The sequence below is a fragment of the Pseudophryne corroboree genome, chromosome 2, assembly GCF_028390025.1.
Source record: "Pseudophryne corroboree isolate aPseCor3 chromosome 2, aPseCor3.hap2, whole genome shotgun sequence".
Classification (NCBI taxonomy): domain Eukaryota; kingdom Metazoa; phylum Chordata; class Amphibia; order Anura; family Myobatrachidae; genus Pseudophryne; species Pseudophryne corroboree.
In genome coordinates this window covers 297,650,665-297,676,124 of record NC_086445.1, presented here as the reverse complement: position 1 = coordinate 297,676,124, position 25,460 = coordinate 297,650,665, and the positions used below count along the sequence as shown (strand labels likewise).

The 25,460-nt window shown below is 43.9% G+C and overlaps 1 protein-coding gene across 6 annotated transcripts in view; it reads left to right on the top strand.

The window, feature by feature from the left end:
* Window positions 1–25,460, top strand: part of DIAPH3 (diaphanous related formin 3) — a 1,416,707-nt gene that overhangs the window by 553,683 nt on the left and 837,564 nt on the right. For all 6 annotated transcript variants that reach the window (XM_063952903.1, XM_063952906.1, XM_063952905.1 and 3 more), the window contains one exon: window positions 1,293–1,362. In XM_063952903.1, the coding sequence (XP_063808973.1) occupies window positions 1,293–1,362 (70 nt within the window). The remainder of the gene's footprint in view (window positions 1–1,292; window positions 1,363–25,460) is intronic.

Below are 25,460 nucleotides of genomic sequence, written 5' to 3'. Positions count from 1 at the left end.
CGCTAATCCCCATGGTCCTTACGGAGTCCCCAGCATCCACTACGGACTACGAGAAATAGATTTACCGGTGAGTAAAATCTTATTTTTTGGCGTGTAAGGCAATATAATGGGTAGGCAAATTCCCTGAACATTGTGTTTACACTAAGGTTATAAAAAAACAAAACAAAACCCCAACACCAATAGCAAAAAAAAAAACAAAAAACCTCACACAACCACCTGAACTTTGAGAGAGTAACAGAGAAGAGTGTGTGAGAGATTTAGGAATATATAATGAGCAAGGACAGGCAGCACACATGACCCTGTATGCAGTAGTGATACAGGATCCATAAATCAAAGAGCCAATTCTCAATCTCAAAAATGAGAAAAGAGATTAGCACTCACATTTAGATTTACGGCTACTCAAAGTGATCACTTTTGAAACTGATGAAGTACCATTGGCTCTTGAATTTAAGACAATGTTTTCTCGAACGAGGCATGTCTGATGTCCTGAGTGTTAGTCAGTTTAACAGAGAGGCTCTGTTTTCCAACACCAAACCACCACTGACAAAGTCGTCATCTGCAGGACCTATACGGTGGCTTCTAAGTTCATTAAAGAGCTGGTACTTCATCTCAGGCACATGTTCTGACACCTGATCTAATTCTCTCCAGTGCTGTCAATGATGACCCTTGTTTTGCTTATAGATGAGTTTCTCAAATCAACTGGCTTGTTCTAAATCAAATCGGTTTATTGTCAATCCAGGTGTCTATCACTGTTCTGGTTGCACTACAAAAGTAGACAAAATTTTATCTTGTAAAAGTAATTAATTGTCGCAATATATTGTTTCGGTTACAGTAGCTTTGTAAATGATCAGTGAGTTAATGCATGATTGTGCTTTTTCTACTCCCTAAATGATTTATAGTGAAAATATTGAATTTTTTTGTGGTCATCGTGATGAAAACCAATCAACACTTAAAGGAGTTAGGGGTCTATGTACTAAGCCTTGGATGGAGATAAAGTACCAACCAATCAGCTTATAATTGACATGTTACAGGCTGGGTATGAAAAATGACAGTTAGGAGCTGATTAGCTGATACTTTATCTCCGTCCACTTTACCTCCATCCAAGGCTTAGTAAATAGACCCCTTAGTCTCATGCTAGGATGTGCAACAGTGACACAATATGGATAAGGAATAGGAGGAAGCACAGTGAAACAGTACATGCATGTGTGCTCTTTTGTGTTTTATATGCAGTTATTTATAGATTTCTCATTTTATTTTCATTTTTGTATGTGTGTATTCTTTAAATATAACAGCCATGAAAAAATAGAAAAACGGATTCAACACAAAGTCATACAGTGTCTGAAGGCATTCATGAACAACAAGGTAATTCGTATATCATAATATTTATAATTTAGTATTTTTTTTGTTGTTGAATAATTATTTGTTTGACCTGTTATGATCTTTGCACTTTAAAGCTGCAATCCTAGGAAAATATTGTTTTTTATGTATTTCATTGTTTTGTATTTTAAACTTTCACAGTAGTTTATTGTGAGAAGGGACACATTGTTTTTTAATTTCTTCAAGCTGCTTTTTTATTATGTGCAGCTTGCTAGATGCCGTGTGCCTACTGTGGCAACCAGTCACATGACATGTAGAATAATCAAGTTCTTTACATTGTCCCTCACAACACAGACCCACTGTTATTCTCCTTACTCCCTAATTGTTTACATAGATCAGGTGACTCTCTGCAAATCTTCCAGCTGAGGGACAGTGTAGACTTATGTCCTCTTTCGCCCTATTCTGAGGAACACTGGCGCTGGGGTAGAAGAGAGAGCAGTAGGCACTAGAATTGTTGAGCTATAACTTTGTATACCCTCCCTTCCCCTAGCTCTTTAGTTATTTATTTTTTAGTGCCTGCATGTGAAGCACAAAGTTATATGGGGTTGATTTTTAATTTCTAGACCGTCTTTATTTCTTTTGGTTGCCTGAATGCCCTTATGGTATTTGGCTAGGAAGAAGAAGGCATTATACTAATGCTGGCAGCTGGTGTCTATTTTTTCCCTGCCGTAGCTCAAAATCTGGTAGTTGGAACCCCACAAACATCTCTGGGGAGGCCATCCACTACTAACTATGCTGGTGCTGTTCCTGGGATCTACAGTTGTTACTATGGAGTCACTACCTGTATACTGCAGCGCTGGCAGCCATGCACCACTTTCTCACCTTTGCATGAACTGAAGGGCTCTGTATGGGTTCTGGTTTTCTCTTAGAGGGGCAAGAGGCACTGTGTCTAATGCCTTACCTGGTGATGATATGGTGCTGTTTGCTCTATTGTGGAATCCATTTTACCCACCCTCCCAAGTCTGGCGGGTGGTGTTTCCAGATCGTGTAAGTTTCAGCTGCTTCAAAAGACAGAGACAGCTGATGTATGGTCCACACTACTGCTGCTGTGTCTGGTGGCTGGGAAGTATGGTATGGTAAACTGATAAGCATTATACTTGCTTTTATGCTATTGCAATGTTTAGAGGTACTGTACTTAGGATTATTTATATTTGTTTTCTTTTTCTTTTCTTTTTTGTTGTATTAAATACTTTTGTGTTATCTTTAAAAAAATTATTTTAAAAAAGAGAGTAAATAGATGCATTTCTGCAGCGGGATACACTGTGTTCCACAGGGAATACATCGAGTGTAGAGTTGGATCTTGATCTAGAAGCACGAACAGGCTAAAGCTTTGACTGTTCCCGGGATGCATGCACCGCTATAACCCCGCCTCCGGACACTGGAGCTCAGTTTCGTTAACCAATCCAATGCAGTAGCAGGTAAAAGACGGTAGATGTTAGTCACATAGAACCACATTCTCAGGACAGGAGAAGGTAACAGCAGCTAATGCCATACAAACCCTAAGAAGCTAAGTGCGTCAGGGTGGGCGCCCTGTGGAACCCAGTGTACAGTACTTTGCAGAAAGTGATTTAACCATGGTAAGTCTACCATAAATCTTTTTTTCTGCAGCGGGGTACACTGTTTTCCACAGAGAATACATCGGGGATGTCCTAAAGCAGATCCTCATGAGATGGGATGCACCATAGCAGGCACAAGAACTCGGCGTCCAAAGGAAGTATCCTGGGAGGCGGAAGTATCAAAGGCATAAAACCTAATGAAGGTGGTCACTGATGACCATGTAGCCATCTTGTACAAATGTTCAGCGGATGCGCCTCGGCGGGCTGCCCAAGAAGGTCCTTCAGGCCGAGTAGAATGGGCTTTGATAGCAGCAGGAGCTGGAAGACCAGCCTGCGCATAGGCTTGTGCAATCACCATTCTAATCCATATGGCCAAGGTTTGCTTATTTGTAGGCAGCCATGTTTGTGAAAACCAAAAAGTACAAAAAATGAATCTGACCTCCTGATAGAGGAAGTCCTCTCCACATAAAGACTGAGAGCCCGTACCACATCCAACCAGAAGTGATAAAAGCTGTAACCATTATCTCTTGGTTAAGGTGAAAAGATGACACCACCTTATGCAAATAACCAGGGCGAGTTCGAAGAACTGCCCGGTGATGGTGAAAAATCAAAAAGGGCAGACAACATGACAAAGATCTTAAGTTGGACACCCTCATAGCAGAGGGCAGTAGCCATCAGAAACACGACCTTAAGCGTAAGACATTTAAGGTCCACAGATTTAAGAGGTTCAAATGGAGACTCTTGTAGGGCATTCCAGACAACAGACAGATCCCATGCAGCCACAGGAGGAACATAGGGAGGCTGAAACCGTAAAACGCCTTGAGTGAAAGTATGAACGTCGGGAATAGACGCAATCTTCCTCTGAAACCACACCGACAATGCAGAAATATGAAAATAATTTCGACGTTACACCGACGTTAAACCGAAGGATAACAGAAGGACAACAATCTATCCACAATCTGGACCACAAAAGGACATCTTTCAAACAAATGTGAGTCCAGATCCTCTACACATCAAACTACTCCAGCCTGAGTAACCCATACTTATAACTTAAATCTGTGATAGGAACGCTACTAGACCTTTCCACTTCATCTGCAACTACTCAAATTTATGTCTATAGCTTACCAAAACCATCTGAATTCTCACCTGTACCAATGTTATCTGTCTTTTTACACTATGAGAAGACATCCCCAAACTGCTCACTACAGCTCTCTCTTATGCAAACTCATGTATGTTTTTTGATGTAATGATTGGCTTGTAATTGACATTGCATGTGTGGGGAAGTTGCACAGTGAAACATAGTTTATTATTGCATGCTCTGTTTACCTCCTTTGATCATTTGCTCATTGTGGTCAGGTGTACTATATCTTTACATTTAGAGAGGTGTATTCATGGTCTAAAGGACACAGTGTGATTCCTGATTAGTAAAAAAAATATATATATAAATATATAAATATATATATATATATATATATATATATATATATATATATATATATATATCAAACACTGAGCAACATCCCCAAACAGGTAATTTCTACTTTAAACTTTTCATTATTGTGTACAGTCTGGACATGGCTACTAATAACAAATGCACAGACAAAAATCTTAAAGCTATGTGTGCAAATGCTAGGAGCTTAGGAGACAAAATTCCAGAGCTAATTGCGATAATGACAAGGAATAACCTGGATTTTGTGGCAATTACAGAGTCATTGTGCAATGAAAATCATGACTGGGACATAGCTATACCAGGATACAATTTATTTAGGAAAGATAGAATAGGAAGAATAGGAGGAGGGGTAGCAATGTATGTGAAAAAAAGCATAAATGCTACTTTTAATACAAAATATTGACAAAACTGAGGCCCTTTGGGTCACCATAAAAACCGGGGAGAAGGATGTTATTCGCATTGGGGTGATCTATAGACCACCAGGCCAGGAGCAGGATTTGGACAGGAACCTATTGTTGGACATCACTAAAATGGCTTTAAAGGGAGAAGTCATAATCATGGGAGACTTTAATTTACCTGATGTAAGTTGTGAGGGGTCTTTTGCAAGTTCAGCTACAAGTGGCAAATTTTTACATTCCTTACAGGGAGCATCTCTCAAGCAATTGGTGACGGAGCCCACTCGCAAAGATTCAATATTAGATTTAATTCTTACAAATGGTGATAGGATATCCGACATATACAGATGTAGCCACCTTTATCTTGAGTGGCTGAGGCGTTTGTCCCGTTCGAGCATACGCAGCGTACTGGGGCGTAGCGAGGCGCGCCTAGTCACAGAGAGGCTATCTAATCGCACGGAGACAGACATTTGACGTTTGGCATTACCTGTACGTGTAATACCTGCGATCATCCACCAGATGTCGCTTTTTACAATCACCACTGCGCATGCGTGTGGGCTCCCGTAAAATATAATACTGAAATACTGTACAGTACTGTATAGTAAGGACTACTTTACTAGTGCAACCTAAAACCAGTAGTGTACACTGAAGCAAATGGACGTGTTAGAAGTTCATTATTGCCTAATGATATTAGGAATATTGTACAGTATGTTAGCATCCTAATCCCGTAGCCATTTGTCTTAATCAAAACTAATGGATTTATTCATCTGTCTGCGGCGAAGTGGTGAAGTGTTCCGCTTCCTACAGTATACTCAGAGTCCCGTGTTCGATTCCTAAAGTACAGTACGAACGCATGTTAGTTTTTTCCAGACACTTTATAATTTTTTTTAATCACATAAAACAGGGCAAAGCTGCAGCATATGTACTGTTAAGGTTCTATGCACCATACGGTACACATACAATTCTGTAGCAGGGCAGACTCAATTGAAATGGCTACTGCCTGTGACTCCATGGAGGCTCTCAGCTATGGAGCGAGTGATGACATAGATTTTGCGGACAACGGGGCAGTGCTGAAGGTGCGTCACAATCCCCTCGCTAAAATACATAGGGGTGAGGTCTATGCACATTATGGTACACCGGACTTGATCGCATAGCACACTGCCAAAATGACCGTCGCCCCTGAACCCCCACTACGTGGCAGCCAGCGCTCGGAGATGGAGTGAGAGATAGTAGTGGAGTGAGAGATACAGTAACAGTAGTTTTGAAGGCTATGGGGCAATGCTGAAGAAGCGTCACAATCCCCTCGCCAAAGCGATAGGGATAAGCGAGGTCTATCATTGTGGTACACCGGACTTGATCGCATAGCACACTGTCAAAATGGCCGTCGCCCCTGACCCCCACTACGTGGCAGCCAGCGCTCGGAGATGGAGTGAGAGATAGTAGTGGAGTGAGAGATACAGTAACAGTAGTTTTGAAGGCTATGGGGCAATGCTGAAGAAGCGTCACAATCCCCTCGCCAAAGCGATAGGGATAAGCGAGGTCTATCATTGTGGTACACCGGACTTGATCGCATAGCACACTGTCAAAATGGCCGTCGCCCCTGACCCCCACTACGTGGCAGCCAGCGCTCGGAGATGGAGTGAGAGATAGTAGTGGAGTGAGAGATACAGTAGCAGTAGTTTTGAAGGCTTTGGGGCAATGCTGAAGAAGCGTCACAATCCCCTCGCCAAAGCGATAGGGATAAGCGAGGTCTATCATTGTGGTACACCGGACTTGATCGCATAGCACACTGTCAAAATGGCCGTCTCCCCTGACCCCCACTACGTGGCAGCCAGCGCTCGGAGATGGAGTGAGAGATAGTAGTGGAGTGAGAGATACAGTAGCAGTAGTTTTGAAGGCTATGAAGCAATGCTGAAGAAGCGTCACAATCCCCTCGCCAAAGCGATAGGGATAAGCGAGGTCTATCATTGTGGTACACCGGATTTGATCGCATAGCACACTGTCAAAATGGCCGTCGCCCCTGAACCCCCACTACGTGGGAGCCTTCATCGCTAGCCCACGACGCCCGCTGAGGATTCCCAATTTCATGTGTGAAAGTACAGCAAGCAGCGCCCTGCCCCCTCCCCATTGGTGTTGGTTTATGCCTTAGGGGACACGGACGCTCGCATTTGTAAAGCACAGTCTTTCCCATCGTCTCCCCCTACCCCCATCGCCCTTCCCCCCTGGGAGCCTACAATACTGTTTTGCTCACTCAGAATACACTCAATTCTACTCATTGCCGCTGGGTAGTGGCATTTAGCGTAAAGAATCGCTCCTGCAGATCTACTCTGATTTATGTGAAACTTGTGTGCATCCTTCCATTGGATGCACAGTATTAGAGACAAAAAAAAAAAATATTAAAGTGAATGTCACGGGAACACATAAACAAAAAAAAAGGCTGGCACTTCCTTCTCATTGGTGATGGTTTATGCCGTAGGGGACTCGGACGCTCATATAATTGCATTTCAAAGCCACAGTATTTCCCATCGTCTCCCCCTACCCCCATCGCCCTTCCCCCCCTGGGAGCCTGCACAGATCATGCAGTGGACAGGGAGGGAATTCAGGTCCTGTGCAATACACGAATGCTGAAAATCTACAGTACTGTTTTGCTCAACTCATTGCCGCTGTGTAGTTGCATTTAGCGTAAAGAATCGCTCCTGCAGATGTACTCTGATTTATATGTAACTTGTGTGCACCCTTCCATTGACTGTCTTACAATGAAAATAACATAATACAGTACATTATTACAATAAACAAAACAAAAACATCCGGTCTCGGACCCTGGACCCCCAGCGTGGGAGGTGGGAGCCTTCATCGCTAGCCCACGACGCCCGCTGAGGATTCCCAATTTCATGTGTGAAAGTACAGCAAGCAGCGCCCTGCCCCCTCCCCATTGGTGTTGGTTTATGCCTTAAGGGACACGGACGCTCGCATTTGTAAAGCACAGTCTTTCCCATCGTCTCCCACTAGCCCATACCCAGACGCTCATTTACTGTACATGTATTTTAAAAGCACGGTGTTTATACATTGTATTGTGTGTTTATACTTTGTATTGTACATTCTTCCTTTTACACAATTACTGTAGTTGCGTCTCCATACAGTACAGTAGGTCACCATCTTTTTCCACCGCCTCCCGTTATGCCTACAGTATTGACATTACAGTCGTCACTGACCAATTGCCAGAGCTGTAGATCAATCCGCCGCTATACTGTACGATCGAAAGTAATGGATTAGTGGAGCATTAGCCACCCAGTGGTGGAGATGTGTAATGCATGCTGAGTATCTAGACCGCCTCAACACGTCTGCCTGCGATTAAACTCCGCTATCGCCCTAGCGTGTCTAGACGGCCGTCTAGCTGGAGAATCGGTCAAGATGAAGGTGGCTACATCTGTATGTGGGTGAGCATCTGGGATCCAGTGATCATCAAGCAGTATGGTTTAGTATACAGACATGATCCAACTCCTGTCACACAAAAACAAAGGTGTTGGATTTTAGAAATGCTGATTTTGCAAAAATGGGGATATGTTTAAGTGATTCATTGGCAGACTGGTGGAACTTGGAGTGCAGGAGAGGTGGGAAAAACTGAAAAGTGCAATACTAAGTGCAACTGATCTTTGTATCAAAAGGGTTAGGAAAAGCACCAGGAAAAGGAAGCCAGTGTGGTTCACAAAAGAAGTATCAACTAGTGTGAAAGCAAAAAAGATGGCTTTTAGGAAATACAAACAGGCTCAAAATAATAACGACAAAGAGGTGTATCTTGACAGACGGAAGGATGCTAAGAAAGTGATCTGACGTGCAAAGGCAGAAGCTGATGAAAAAATGGCCCAGTCAGTAGATAAAGGGGGCAAAACTCCTTTTTAAGTATATAAGTGAAAGGAGAAAATCAAATGGAGGAATAATAATAATAAGACAGAGAGTGTGCATTTGGTGGAGGGTGACAAAGCAATAGCAGATCACCTAAGTAATTATTTTTGCTCAGTATTTACTACAGAAGAAGGGATGGGGCCACAGTTAAGTTACAAGGACATTCACAAAAATAAGGTAGATAAAAGCACATTTACAGAGGAGAAGGTCATAACAGAACTTTCACAACTAAAAGTGGATAAATCAATGGGACCAGATGGGGATACACCCAAGGATACTCAAAGAGCTAAAAGATGTGCTGGTTACACCATTAACTGAATTATTTAACCAGTCACTAAATACAGGTGCTATTCCAGAGGACTGGAAAAGAGCAAATGTAGTTCCACTGCACAAAAGTGGAAGCAAGGAAGAAGCAAGTAACTACAGACCAGTAAGCCTTACATCGGTAGTGGGGAAATTAATGGAAAAACTATTAAAAGAAAGAGTTGTGGAATATCTTAAATCAAACCACTTCCAGGATCCAAAACAGCATGGATTTACTGGTGGTAGATCATGCCAAACAAATCTTATTGACTTTTTTGACTCTGTGACGAAAATAATAGATCAAGTGGGAGCTGTAGATGTAGCATATCTAGACTTTAGTAAGGCATTTGACACTGTCCCACATCGCAGACTGCTAAATAAACTTGAAAGTGTGGGGGTGGATTATAAAACAGTTAAATGGATAAGAGCCTGGTTGCAGGATAGGAAACAGACAGTTGTATTTAATGGAGTGCAATCTATGGAGGGAAATGTTACCAGTGGAGTACCCCAGGGATCTGTACTTGGTCCAGTTCTCTTTAATATCTTTGTTGGTGACATTGCAGATGGTATTGAAGGGAAGGTATGCCTTTTTGCAGATGATACAAAGATATGCAACAGGGTAGACACACCGGGAGGGGTAAAACAAATGATTGATGACCTAGGTAGGCTTGAGAAATGGTCAAGAACGTGGCAACTACAGTTTAATGCTAAAAAATGCAAAATCATGCACTTGGGTCTAAAAAACCCAAAGGCTAAATATAGTATCAAGGGTACTATAATGGAAACTACTGCGGAGGAAAAGGATTTAGGAGTCACTATTTCAAGTGACTTGAAGGCAGGAAAGCAATGCAACAAAGCAATGAGAAAGGCAAGTAAGATGCTTGGTTGCATAGGGAGTGGAATCAGTAGTAGGAAAAAAGAAGTGATAATGCCACTGTATAGGTCATTGGTGCGGCCCCATCTGGAATACTGTGTCCAGTTCTGGAGACCATATCTCCAGAAGGATATAAATACAAAAGAGAGTGTACAAAGAAGGGCAACTAAAATGGCGCATGGCCTACATCACAAAACGTACACGGAAAGGCTAAAAGATCTTAACATGTATAGTTTGGAGGAGAGAAGAGAAAGGGGGGACATGATAGAAACTTACAAATATATCAAGGATCTTAAAGTTCAGGAGGGAAACATTCTTCAAAGGAAGAGAAATATTAGAACTCGAGGACATACACTGAGACTGGAGGGGGGGGAGGTTCAGGGGAAATTTAAGGAAAAATTACTTCACAGAAAGGATAGTGGATAAGTGGAATAGTCTCCCATCAGAGGTGGTAGAGGCTAAGACTGTAGAGCAATTTAAACATGCTTGGGATAGGCATATGAATATCCTTACAAAGAATTAAGGTTCAAAAAGGGTTGAGATTACATAAAGGATAAAAGATAAAAAGGCAGACTAGATGGGCCAAGTGGTTCTTATCTGCCGTCAAATTCTATGTTTCTAACCTTGAGGGAGGCCAGACAAAGGCCTAAGTCTAGGCCTTGATGCAGAAAGGCCAAAAGTGTGGAAGTTCTGAAATTGTATGCATGGCAATTCTTCGCAGCATACCAGGCCTTCTACATAGTTCGATAACCGTCTCAGAGATGTTTTTATTATGTTTATGTGTTATCAGCATTGCAGCATCTATTCTTATTTCTCTAAAGTCCTAAGTGGATGCTGGGACTCCGTAAGGACCATGGGGAATAGCGGCTCCGCAGGAGACTGGGCACAACTAAAGAAAGCTTTAGGACTACCTGGTGTGCACTGGCTCCTCCCCCTATGACCCTCCTCCAGACCTCAGTTAGAATCTTGTGCCCGGCTGAGCTGGATGCACACTAGGAGCTCTCCTGAGCTCCTAGAAAAAGAAAGTTTATTTTAGGGTTTTTATTTTCAGTGAGATCTGCTGGCAACAGACTCACTGCTACGAGGGACTAAGGGGAGAGAAGCGAACCTACCTGCTTGCAGCTAGCTTGGGCTTCTAGGCTACTGGACACCATTAGCTCCAGAGGGATCGAACACAGGGCCCAACCTCGATCGTCCGGTCCCGGAGCCGTGCCGCCGTCCCCCTTACAGAGCCAGAAGCAAGAAGACAGTCCTGGAAATCGGCGGCAGAAGACTTCGGTCTTCATCAAGGTAGCGCACAGCACTGCAGCTGTGCGCCATTGCTTCCCATGCACACCTCACACTCCGGTCACTGATGGGTGCAGGGCGCTGGGGGGGGGGGGGGGGTGCCGGGTGCCCTGGGCTGCAATATTAAGTACCTTGGCTGGCAAAGCTACACATAATATAGTCATAGAGACTATATATGTGTAAAATCCCCTGCCAGATATACTTACAAAAAAGCGGGAGAAGTCTGCCGAAAAAGGGGCGGGGCTATCTCCCTCTGCACACTGGCGCCATTTTCCCTCACAGCTCCGCTGGAAGGGTCACTCCCAGGCTCTCCCCTGCAGTTTCCAGACTACATAGGGTAAAAAAGAGAGGGGGGGCACTAAATTTAGGCGCAATATTGTGTATACAAGCAGCTATTGGGAAAATCACTTAGTTACAGTCTTAATCCCTGTGTTATATAGCGCTCTGGTGTGTGCTGGCATACTCTCTCTCTGTCTCCCCAAAGGGCTTTGTGGGGTCCTGTCCTCAGTCAGAGCATTCCCTGTGTGTGTGCGGTGTGTCGGTACGGCTGTGTCGACATGTTTGATGAGGAGGCTTATGTGGAGGCGGAGCAGTTGCCGATAAATGTGATGTCACCCCCTGCGGGGTCGACACCTGAGTGGATGGACTTGTGGAAGGAATTACGTGAAAATGTCAACTCCTTACATAAAATGTTTGACGACATAGCAGATGTGGGACAGCCGGCTTCTCAGCTCGTGCCTGCCCAACTGTCCAAAAAGCCATCAGGGGCTCTAAAACGCCCGCTACCTCAGATGGCAGACAGATGTCGACACGGATACTGAATCCAGTGTCGACGACGATGAGACTAATGTAACTTCCAATAGGGCCACACGTTACATGATTGAGGCAATGAAAAATGTGTTGCACATTTCTGATGTTACCCCAGGTACCACAAAAAAGGGTATTATGTTTGGGGAGAAAAAACTACCAGTGGTTTTTCCCCCATCTGAGGAATTAAATGAAGTGTGTGAAGAAGCGTGGGCTTCCCCCGATAAGAAACTGGTAATTTCTAAGAGGTTACTAATGGCGTACCCTTTCCCGCCAGAGGATAGTTCACGTTGGGAAACATCCCCTAGGGTGGATAAAGCGCTCACACGCCTGTCAAAGAAGGTGGCACTACCGTCTCCGGATATAGCCGCCCTAAAGGAGCCTGCTGATAGGAAGCAGGAGGCTTTCCTGAAGTCTGTGTATACACACTCAGGTATTATATTGAGACCGGCTATTGCTTCAGCATGGATGTGCAGTGCTGCAGCTGCGTGGTCAGATTCCCTGTCAGAAAATATTGATACCCTAGACAGGGACACTATATTGCTAACCATAGAGCATATAAAAGACGCAGTCTTATACATGAGAGATGCACAGAGAGATATTTGCCGGCTGGCATCGAAAATAAGTGCAATGTCCTTTTCTGCCAGGAGAGGATTATGGACTCGGCAGTGGACAGGTGATGCAGATTCTAAAAGGCACATGGAAGTTTTGCCTTATAAAGGTGAGGAGTTGTTTGGGGATGGTCTCTCGGACCTCGTTTCCACAGCCACAGCTGGGAAGTCAGCATTTTTACCCCATGTTCCCTCACAGCCAAAGAAAGCACCGTATTATCAGGTACAGTCCTTTCGGCCCCAGAAAGGCAAGCGGGTTAAAGGCGCGTCTTTTCTGCCCAGAGGCAGAGGTAGAGGGAAAAAGCTGCAGCATACAGCCAGTTCCCAGGAGGAAAAGTCCTCCCCCGCTTCCTCCAAGTCCACCGCATGATGCTGGGGCTCCACAGGCGGAGCCAGGTACGGTGGGGGCCCGTCTCAAAAACTTCAGCAATAAGTGGGCTTGCTCACGGGTGGATACCTGGATCCTTCAAGTGGTATCTCAGGGGTACAAGCTGGAATTCGAGACGTCTCCCCCCCGCCGTTTCCTCAAATCTGCCTTGCCAACAACTCCCTCAGGCAGGGAGGCAGTGCTAGAAGCAATTCACAAGCTGTATTCCCAGCAGGTGATAGTCAAGGTGCCCCTCCTTCAACAAGGACGGGGTTACTATTCCACAATGTTTGTGGTACCGAAACCGGACGGTTCGGTGAGACCCATTGTAAATTTGAAATCCTTGAACACTTATATAAAAAAATTCAAGTTCAAGATGGAATCGCTCAGGGCGGTTATTTCAAGCCTAGACGAGGGGGATTACATGGTATCACTGGACATCAAGGATGCTTACCTGCATGTCCCCATTTACCATCCTCATGTCATTACCAATTCCAGACGTTGCCGTTTGGTCTGTCCACGGCACCGAGGGTATTTACCAAGGTAATGGCCGAAATGATGATACTCCTTCGAAAAAAGGGAGTTTTAATTATCCCGTACTTGGACGATCTCCTGATAAAGGCGAGGTCCAGGGAGCAGTTGTTGGTCGGGGTAGCACTATCTCGGGAGGTGCTACAACAGAACGGTTGGATTCTAAATATTCCAAAGTCACAGCTGGTCCCTACGACACGTCTACTGTTCCTGGGGATGGTTCTGGACACAGAACAGAAAAAAGTGTTTCTCCCGGAGGAGAAAGCCAAGGGGCTGTCATCTCTAGTCAGAGGCCTCCTGAAAACAAAACAGGTGTCGGTGCATCACTGCACGCGAGTCCTGGGAAAAATGGTAGCTTCCTACGAAGCAATTCCATTCGGCAGGTTCCATGCAAGGACTTTTCAGTGGGACCTGTTGGACAAGTGGTCCGGATCGCATCTTCAGATGCATCGGCTGATAACCCTGTCTCCAAGGACCAGGGTGTCTCTGCTGTGGTGGTTGCAAAGTGCTCATCTTCAAGAGGGCCGCAGATTCGGCATACAGGACTGGGTCCTGGTGACCACGGATGCCAGCCTTCGAGGCTGGGGGGCAGTCACACAGGGAAGAAACTTCCAAGGACTATGGTCAAGTCAGGAGACTTCCCTACACATAAATATTCTGGAACTGAGGGCCATTTACAATGCCCTAAGTCAGGCAAAACCCCTGCTTCAAAACCAGCCGGTACTGATCCAGTCAGACAACATCACGGCAGTCGCCCATGTAAACCGACAGGGCGGCACATGAAGCAGGACGGCGATGGCAGAAGCCACAAGGATTCTCCGATGGGCGGAAAATCACGTGTTAGCACTGTCAGCAGTGTTCATATCGGGAGTGGACAACTGGGAAGCAGACTTCCTCAGCAGGCACAACCTCCACCCGGGAGAGTGGGGACTTCATCCAGAAGTCTTCCAACTGATGGTAAACCGTTGGGAAAGGCCACAGGTGGACATGATGGCGTCCCGCCTCAACAAAAAGTTAAAAAGATATTGCGCCAGGTCAAGAGACCCTCAGGCGATAGCTGTGGACGCTCTAGTAACACCGTGGGTGTACCGGTCAGTTTATGCGTTCCCTCCTCTTCCTCTCATACCCAAGGTACTGAGGATAATAAGGAGAAGAGGAGTAAGAACTATACTCATTGTTCCGGATTGGCCAAGAAGAGTTTGGTACCCGGAACTTCAAGAAATGATCTCAGAGGACCCATGGCCTCTGCCGCTCAGACAGGACCTGCTGCAGCAGGGGCCCTGTCTGTTCCAAGACTTACCGCGGCTGCGTTTGACGGCATGGCGGTTGAACACCGGATCCTGAAGGAAAAGGGCATTCCGGAGGAAGTCATTCCTACGCTGATTAAAGCTAGGAAAGAAGTGACCGCAAACCATTATCACCGCATTTGGCGAAAATATGTTGCGTGGTGTGAGGCCAGGAAGGCCCCAACGGAGGAATTTCAGCTGGGCCTTTTTCTGCACTTCCTACAGTCAGGGGTGACTATGGGCCTAAAATTGGGTTCCATTAAGGTCCAGATTTCGGCTCTATCGATTTTCTTCCAGAGAGAACTGGCTTCACTACCTGAAGTTCAGACTTTTGTTAAGGGAGTGCTGCATATTCAGCCCCCGTTTGTGCCTCCAGTGGCACCTTGGGATCTCAACGTGGTGTTGGATTTCCTAAAGTCACATTGGTTTGAGCCACTTAAAACCGTGGAATTAAAATATCTCACGTGGAAAGTGGTCATGCTGTTGGCCTTGGCTTCGGCCAGGCGTGTGTCAGAATTGGCGGCTTTGTCATGTAAAAGCCCTTATCTGATTTTCCATATGGATAGGGCAGAATTGAGGACTCGTCCCCAGTTTCTCCCTAAGGTGGTATCAGCCTTTCATTTGAACCAACCTATCGTGGTGCCTGCGGCTTCCAAAGACTTGGAGGCTTCCATGTTGTTGGACGTAGTCAGGGCCCTGAGAATTTATGTTTCCAGGACAGCTAGTGTCAGGAAAACTGACTCGTTGTTTATCCTGTATGCACCCAACAAGCTGGGTGCTCCTGCTTCAAAGCAGACTATTGCTCGCTGGATCTGTAGTACGATTCAGCTTGCACATTCTGCGGCTGGACTGCCGCATCCTAAATCAGTGAAAGCCCATTCCACGAGGAAGGTGGGCTCTTCTTGGGCGGCTGCCCGAGGGGTCTCGGCTCTACGACTTTGCCGAGCAGCTACTTGGTCGGGGTCAAACACATTTGCTAAATTCTACAAGTTTGACACCCTGGCTGTAGAGGACCTAGAGTTTGCCCATTCGGTGCTGCAGAGTCACCCGCACTCTCCCGCCCGTTTGGGAGCTTTGGTATAATCCCCATGGTCCTTACGGAGTCCCAGCATCCACTTAGGACGTCAGAGAAAATAAGATTTTACTCACCGGTAAATCTATTTCTCGTAGTCCGTAGTGGATGCTGGGCGCCCGTCCCAAGTGCGGATTGTCTGCAATACTTGTATATAGTTATTGTTTAACTTAAGGGTTATTGTTGAGCCATCTGTTGAGAGGCTCAGTTATTGTTCATACTGTTAACTGGGTATAGTATCACGAGCTATACGGTGTGATTGGTGTGGCTGGTATGAGTCTTACCCGGGATTCAAAATCCTTCCTTATTGTGTCAGCTCTTCCGGGCACAATATCCTGAGGTCTGGAGGAGGGTCATAGGGGGAGGAGCCAGTGCACACCAGGTAGTCCTAAAGCTTTCTTTAGTTGTGCCCAGTCTCCTGCGGAGCCGCTATTCCCCATGGTCCTTACAGAGTCCCAGCATCCACTACGGACTACGAGAAAAAGATTTACCGGTGAGTAAAATCTTATTTTATTCCTCATCTTTCTACTGAAATTCCCCCTCACTATACCCTTTCTATACAAGGTCCACACGGACTAAGAAATTTTTTTAGCATGAGGTTGCCGCTAATACCTCACTTCCTGCTACAGCTACTTCCGTTTTTTCAATAAAGTTTTATCAAATAAAAGGAGCACAGTAGACAAGCACCACTTATCCTTGAGAAAGAATACAGCAGGATTTGAAACTTGTTGGATTATCAGTGGGAGCAGACACAGAAGAACGAAGTCCGACCGCCACCAGCGTCTGACGTCACCGGAAGCCGAAGCCCAAACTTCCGGTTGAAGCATACAACACACGGAGCAGTTATTGGACAGTATGCAAAAGTAGGGTAAGCCAGGACAGTGCTTTAAAGTAAGCGTGACTCATACTATTCCCACTCAGTGTCTTAAAAAACTCCTAACACCCTTAAGGGGCTGTAAACACAGAGGCAATTCATCTTGGTTTTAATATATTTTTATTTTATTGTTGGTTCCGTGTCCTTCTTTACCACCTTAACTTTTTCCTCGCTGCTCCCACTATACTTTATCTTATCCTTTTCCATATTCATAGCTGCAGCTTTTATTATTTTATATTAATTTAATCCAAATATCTCATTTTCTATTTTTTTTTTTGTGTGCAAATTCTGTTTTATTAATAAAGAAATAACAATATACAGCTCAAGGTCATCTTACAATACAAAAGTTGTAGTATTAAGAGCTGTCATTTCAAGCGCAGACCAATAATACTGAAAACGCAGACATTGTATATTATTTTTAGTCCACTTAATTTAAGATATTAATCTGTATTGTCCTTGAATATTAATATCAATAACAAGAAAAATAGGATAGAAAAGAGACATGAAAAAAGAAAGAAAAGTGAGGAGAACTTCCATCACAACCCTAAGGCGTGGTAGAGGGAGAGAGTAACATATAGGACTTGTACCACCGACGGGAGAAAACCGCCCAAGCGACCTGCAAGCAATTTAGCAAAAAGCTTGATATAACAATTCAGAAGGGAAATAGGTCTGTAACTTGAGCACTGGGTGTGGTCCTTACCCTCCTTTGGGATCACAGTTATATGTGCTTCAAGGGCCTGTGGAGAAAATCCTTTCTCGGCAGAAATTGAATTACACGCTTTCAATAAAAGATTTAATAAATATTTTTAAAGGCTTTATAGTATCCGACTGAAAAGCCATCTGGGCCCAGGCTCTTCCCAGTCGGCGTTGCAGCCAGAGCTGTTTCCAGCTCCTCAATGATAAAGGGCTGTTCTATAGTATCCAGGTCTATTTCAGAAAATCGACCTCTGACAGAAACCTCTGTATCAGGACCTTTAAATCACGGTTGGTTTGAAGAGATTGATCCTTTCTAAGAGTATAAAGAGAATTGTAATAATTTTGAAAAGATTGAGCAATTTGAGGCAGTGTATATGCAATATGTCCTCCCACCTCATGGATAGAATGAACATAGGACTGCATTCTCTGGGCCCTTAACACCCGAGTGAGCATAGCGCTGCGTTTGTTACCCCGAAGATAAATTTCTGACGACATTTAGTCATTCCTAACTTCGCTTTATCCCATAAAAATGTATTAAGGGCTTAGTGGGCATTAGTTCTAGAATATCCCCAGCATCAAGGAAAGACTGATGCAAGGCCTCTAAAGTCGCTTTTCGTTCAATGAGCTGCAATCTCTGTGCCATTCGCTCCTCCTTGAGTTGAGAGCCAAGCTGTATACATCTACCTCGAATCACACATTTATGTGCTTCCCAAATTGTGACTGCACTAACATCTGGTGTGTCATTTGTTGCAATGCAATCAGAAATGGCGGAAGCGCGATCAGCCTTTAAGCGAGGATCTTGAATCAATGTATTATTAAACCGCCACGACCATGGTTTGGTAGGGGCCGAAGAAAGATCAACAGAAATATACACTGGAGCATGGTCTGACCATGTAATATGACCAATCGTGCTTGAAGAAGAGGTACAGAAATCTATGCTAAACTAGAAAATAGTCCGGCCGTGAGTACATATTGTGAGGGGTTGAAAAGAAAGTGTAATCTTTTCCTGTTAGATGTTGAGTTCTCCATAAGTCGAATCAACTGAAACTCATGAAGAAGTCGGCTATCTCGGCGGTAGTCACGTGTCAATCGTCTAGTCAATGAAGGAAAACAGTCAATCCCAGGGACCAATTAAAGTCAGCACCCAAGATTAGGCATCCCTCTTTAAGAGGTTCTAATTGTCACATTATTTTGGTAAAAAACTGTCTTTGGTGTTGATTAGGAGCGTTTACATTAACAATATTATAAACCTGGTTATAAATTGTGCATTTAACAATCTGACATCGACCTTCTTCCAGAACTATGTGAGAAATATCTGTGTTCGGGACCCAACGTGCAAATAAGATCGCAACCCCTGGAGACTTACTAAGATATTTTTTATTACAAAATACCTGCGGATAATAATTTCCCAACTTAAGGGAGGCCTGACATTTGAAATGGGTCTCTTGGATAAAAGCAATGTCTATATGCTCAGCCCAGAGCTCCCATAACAAGGTAGTCCTTTTTTCAGGGATATTATGTCCCTTCACGTTGAGGGAACATAACCGAAGACGTTAAGAAATTTTAGTTTACATCCTGCAATGAATATTAGAGGTAACATTGATTCAGCAAACATGTGGGGAGGGCTCATGAATGTACCGCATTGGACACATCGGGCTGCAATGGTGATAGACATAGAAACCATGAAAAGAGAGGAAGGGAAAAAGAGCGGAAAATAGAAGAACAAAAAAAGAAGATCCAATACAGAATAAATAATATTTTATGGCATACGTCTATATCAATACGTCTTGTAAAATGGCAATTACACCGCCGTTGAGTCGTAGGGAACTTATACCCATGACTTAAGAGCCAAAACAGGCAGGCTGTTTGAGCCAACTGGGGCACAATAGCGACAACGCAACCCAGGAACAAGATTAAACAATATATAACTAAGGAGATACAGAAAAAAAAAATCAGCTGACTCCAATATTAAATAATAGAGGTATCACCATATCATAAAGAAAGCAACGGAGACAAATATCTCTAAGTAATCAAAAGCGTAATGATGGCTATAGAATGCAGCAAATACAAGTAGTAATCATAATAGGGGAGGGGGAGGGACGTGATTATTATAAAGCAATATTACTAAGCAAGTAAGCACTAAAACAGCATCTGTGGTGTGGAAAAGGTCCAGGTGTATGGTGTTGAGCCTCCAACTAGGCTTTACCAGACATCGAAGGACCGGACGGGACCCAGCAAAACTAGGCTGTGTAATAAAGAACATTATAACTCAAGTCCCAGTATCACTACGATCCGGAGGTGTCCGTGTCATACCCCTTTTCCTGTTGCTGATCGGGGTCCACGATGCCCGAGGAGCAGGAGGTGTCTGAGGATCAAAACGGTGGTATGATTGTGTCCAGTCCGTTAAGACAGGTTTAGTTATAGAAAATGTGGAACAAAAATTGTCCAAGTCTTCTGGCGTGTGTAATATGACCTGTCAACCTTCATAAGTGACTTGTGTATTAAAAGGGAAGCCCCAACGGAATCGTATGCCCTTCTCTTTAAGAACATCTGTTAGGGGCTTGAGAGATCTGCGCTGCTGGAGGATATACTATGAAAAATCAGGAAAAATATGAATTACAGTATTGTTGAATTCCAATCGCTTTAATTTGCGTGCTTTAAAAAGTATCTCTTCTTTTATGTGATAATAATGAAGGCGGCATATAACGTCTCTGGGAGCCTCAGGGAGACCTTTCGGCCGTAGCACTCTGTGGGCCCTATCAAACAATATAATGTTTTCCGGTTTAGCATCTGTAATCTCATTGAATATCTTAGTGAGGGCATCTATTATACTTGGACCTTGTATATCTTCCGGTAACCCTCAAATGCATAAGTTGTTTCTCCGGCCTTTGTTGTCAAGGTTGACGTGACGCCGTCATAGCGCTTTCAATTCTTGGGCCTGAAGGGCGACTGTATCACAAAGTTTCCGTTGAAATGAGACTTCATCTACTTGATCTTCCATATCCGAAACCAGATGGGATATTTAGAAAATATCTGCCTGGAGGACGGAGATCTCAGATTTAACCGTATCGCGTAGCTTTTGTTCCAAATCCAGAAAGTCCATTTTAGTTAGTAAATCTTTTTTTAGTAGGAAGAGACCGCAAGTAGGCTAAAACATCAGCCATAGAGGCTTCAGTTCTGTGGTGCAACGGTGAAGAGTCGGCCCCAGCCATCTTCTTGGAGTTATCAGGAGAGCCGGACACAGATGATGATGAACGAGTGTCCTCACTCTCTGTGTTGAAGATATTGAAACAAATTAGATTGTAGAGACTTGTCGCCAGATTTCTTTGCTGCAGGAATTTGCCCCCTTCTCTTAGTTTTCCCCATCAGCAGATGCTATTCATAATGATATACAGTGAAATGGGGAAAAGTCACAGTAGTATATCAGTAGCAATCCACATCCAAGTTATGGAGTCTCCATTGCGTAAAGAGTATCCTGGGCTATGTCATCAACCACCAATCCCCATATTATTTGGGTGACTCAGGGGGTTATGGCTCAGTTTGAGTGCATAATTTAAGTCATGAAGGATGCAGGGGGGAGGTATAAGCAGGCAACAGAGTAGTAATGAAGTTAGCGAGTCCAGGGAATGCACATGTAAATCAGACACCAAGGGGAATCTAGTTGGCCAAAAACGTGAAATGTGACATAAAGTAGTACAGTTTGAGGGCAGAAGGAAAAAGACCCAAGTAGATGTGCTGGAGTGAATTTGAAGCCAGCAAGGCTGCTGCGTGGGCTCTATACAAAGCTTCAGCAAGTTGTAGAAATCCTGTAATATATCTAGCCTCCACAGGATAGATGGAGCACAGGGGGGTTCAGATTGGTACAGGGATGATTAATAACAGCCCCGTGGAGTGTACATGCTGAAGACCCTGTATAATAGTAGTAGTTGTAGTAGTGTTACAGTGAGCTGGTGCAGTGGGGACACGTGTAGAATGTGCACTACTATGGCAAGTTCTGGAGACCAAATATATCCAGCGGGGGTCAGAGAGCTGACTATGGGGGAAGTAGGGCAGAGAGAGCAGCAGTGGCAGCGTTTATGTATACAATATATTGCTGTAAGCCAGCACTTAACAATGCTGACCTCTCACCTCCTAGAAGATTCCTGCTGCCGCCGTACTCCACCCGCCCGTCGTCTCTTGGCGGGTCACGCTCCGAGTCTCGGTGCGTACATGGGAGGCTCACACTGCAGAGAGGCACCCACGAACTCCGGCTCCCAGCCGTGGCTAAGGGTAGGTCCCACAGCGCATGCTCAGCAATGGTCCACGTTCCGAAGTCCACCGGGGTAGCTCAAAATTGAGGTCCCGGCATCAGGGAGGTGTGCAGGACGCAACCCGCAGAGACTATAAAACCGGCTTCCGGCTCCGCGACCTGCATCACCCAGCTCAGGGCAGGTGTAAGCAGGCGTAAGGGCTGAGTATAGTGGCACTGGGGGCTTGGACAAAGAAGTACGGGCACTTTTATGTATATTATAAGCCGGAGCTCCTGTCTCCTGCTGCTGCCTCAACAGCCGGCCAATCAACGCCCCCTTCTATTTAAAAAAAAAATAATTATATATATATATATATATATATATTTATTTATTTTATCATTTTATTTTTAATTATTTTAATTTTTTATATATATATTTTTTTCCAAAAATCCACCACTAACACACATAGCACTTGAATAATCCCCTCTGTACAGTGGAGATGTTAGTTTTAAAGGCATACATCTTCAAAACCAGTGTACTCATCAGCCTAAGATTTGGGGTTTGCTTTAAATCCATGGCAACATTACCAAATTTAATTGAAATTAAAGATTGTAACTTAGAATTTTTCTGAAAAATATGCGTTGATGAGGAATGACCCTAAAACTGATAAGAAATTTGAGCTTCCAGCAGGTTTGAAATTAACTTACCCCTTTTTTGACAAAGATACAGCAACATGGGTGGTACCTCCAGCATTGGATCCACCATTTAGCCAAGGACACAATCTTAACAGCAACTACTGCTTCTTCTCTTAATGATTCTACGCATCGTAAGTGTGAATCCCTATTAAATCTTTGTTTTCCTTAACAGGTACTACCTTATGTTCTGCTTTGGTTGCGCATGGGCTACAAAAACCATACAGGCTTGACAGACTGACTAGAAAAGCTATTGAAACAGGAGCATACTATTCAGATCCCTGATAATATAAAGCAGGCTTCTATTACTATTTAGATCTCCTAGCACTGTAGAGATAATATAAATCAGGCTTCCATTTGCGTCTGGCATTCTTGGACGGTATTTCTCTTTCCGGTATATTCCGATGTGTCCTGCTACGTCTCTGCCTTATACACCATGTAGTGGGACTTGCTAGTCGCACCTTGCTGTGCTGATGCCTGTAACAGAACGTTATAACGTAACGTACTGAGGCGCTGGAAAAAAAGGGAAGCTTTAATGCAACTTTCTGTTCACCCGATGTCACTTTTCCTAAACTGTAGCATATGCTTCAAATAACCAATGAAGCCTCCCTAGCGCCAATTGTCTGATGGTTCCTCTAATTCATTACACTATACACGAATGCTGAACAGCGTTTTGTCATGAATGCAGAGCTGCAGTTGACTGTGTAATAAAGAATACAGTCATTTGTTGCCTGCTTACTTTGTTTACAAACAGTACGTTAAACCGCTCTGGACGTTGTATTCAACCCTTTACTGGACTTTCCATAAAATGTCGTTATCTGATGTAAAGAATCCTTGTGTTAAAAGATGCACCAGAAGTTTTTCATGATGACAATTCATTTTTGGTTCACTATTCTGAAAATATCCGCTACCCCCCTACCACCCAGCAGCATTTACACTCTAAGCTGCTATCCATAACGTCAGTACTACAGTATGTATGATATTGTATTGTGTACACCCTATGTGGTGTAAGGTGCACGCTTCACCACTTTTTCTATTAGGTGTCAGGGTCAGGTACGTTAAAGGGTTGAATACAACATACAGAGCGGTTTAGTATATTGTTAGTAAACAAAGGACGCACGCACCAAATGACTAAATTCTTTATTACACAGTCAACTGCAGCTCTGCATTCATGACAAAACGCTGTTCAGTATTCGTGTATTCGTCTATAGTGTACTGTAGTATACTGTAGAAATTAAACTTGTGATGAGGTGCTGAGCACAAGGAATGTTTACACTGCCTGACTGTGATTGGCCAGCTTATCAGGTATCACCTTCCATTGAAACACTAGTGTATTGTTATCAGTGCTATCGTTTTTTTCCTGGAACATTCGCCACCCAATGGTTAAACTGGGTATTGCATGGTGTGGATTCATGCCATGCCATGACTTGTCAGTTCTAAGACGCTGCGCCACAACATGTAGTGATTCAGAGGCCCATATGTCGCGTTCAGGGCAAAGATGCAAGAGGACACATCTGTAAGCTTTATTTATTTTGGACACTGGTTGCATTCCTGCCATGGAGATATTGAGTCTAATAAGACTTTGGAAACAATTCCTTTTGTAATTCAGTTTTTATTTGGGCCAGAACTGGAACACATAATTACATAGGCAGCTGGCAGTTAAAACTATTTTTCCATCTCACCCTAGAACTCTTAGGTTTTGGCTCTTTTGGTTCTCATTTAGATTCGGTCCTCCACCCATCAGGAGTGTAGCAGCGGGCCACAGAGCGATTCAGTGGGTGAACGGCCATGGGATCCCGCCGGCCAGGCTTCCTCAGAGGTGACAGATATTCCCAATGACTTTGGTCAGGAGTATCCCTGTTCTACTTGTGTAGTGGCTTGTTTACATTTGTTCTGGATCACCTGGTTCCAATCATCCACAGATCATTGGTTCGTAGGGTTTTGTTCCAAAGGATACATACTGTATCTGGAGTGCTGGTTTCCCCATCAATTTTTTATAACCCCTCTAAAGAATCCGCTCAAGAGAGGGGCATTAATGAGTGCAGTTCACACTCTCTTGATTTCAGTATCGTACACTTCCAGTCTCAATACATCCTCAGTGTAAGTGTTTCAATTTACATATTTCTTTTGATCAAAACTGGATGCATCTTTGTACCATTTACTACATTTAAAAAGGCTCAACTTACTCTTACAAGTGCTGAAATTCAAGATGGAGTCTATGCTCCATAATGGTGTCTTTGGAAGAGGAAGAATTTCTTGTGTACTTTATCAGGGATGAATATCTGCCTATGCCAATTTGGGTACAAAATCATGACCTACTGCATTGCAGTAGGTACTCTTTATTAATAATTTCAAGCCTTGCCCTTTTGAATTTCTTCTGTGCCAAGAGTATTTACCAAAATAATGGCACCTATTGTAGCTATGCTGCATCATCATGGTATTCCCCTACTTAGACTACTTTGCTTATCAGAGCACCAACAGCAGTGATCACTTTCAGGTTGTCATTTAAATTCTGGAATTCTACAGCTGGGTTCCCAACCTGCCCATGTACAATAAAATTTTGGCACAAATAATGGTGTTTCTGGGTCTTCTCTTCAACACTTGCTAGTGTGTGCTTCTACCAAAGGACAAGATCAGGGATTTGCAGTCTCTGGTACAAATCGCTTTGTGTCTGCACCAGGTGTCCATACTGCATTGCATGCAACTACATGGGAAAGATGATAGCTGCATTTGAGTTGCTTCCCATCATACACTTTCAGGCCTTTTCAGCATTTTATCCTTCGGCATTGGAGCAAGTGGTATCCTAGCCTAGATTGGCAGTTGCTTCACCTGTTATTACAGGCACACCAATCTCTGGATTGATGGCTTAGCACTGCCAATCTATCCAGATGTTTTCAGTTTCCCCCTAGAAATAGACACTTGTCACAACAGACACAAGTCTCCAGCAATGGGATGCAGTGTCTCTGGTTCCTCAATGGGTTTTGGTCACTGGAAGAGCGGACCCTTTCTATTAGTATGTTTGAACTATGGGCAGTCTGGTGAACACTGGTTCAAGCACAGCAATTTCTCAGCGTCAAGCCTTTATAGACCCACTCAGAGTATGCCGTGGCTGGGGAATACATCAACCGACAAGTAGGAACCAAGAGTCCT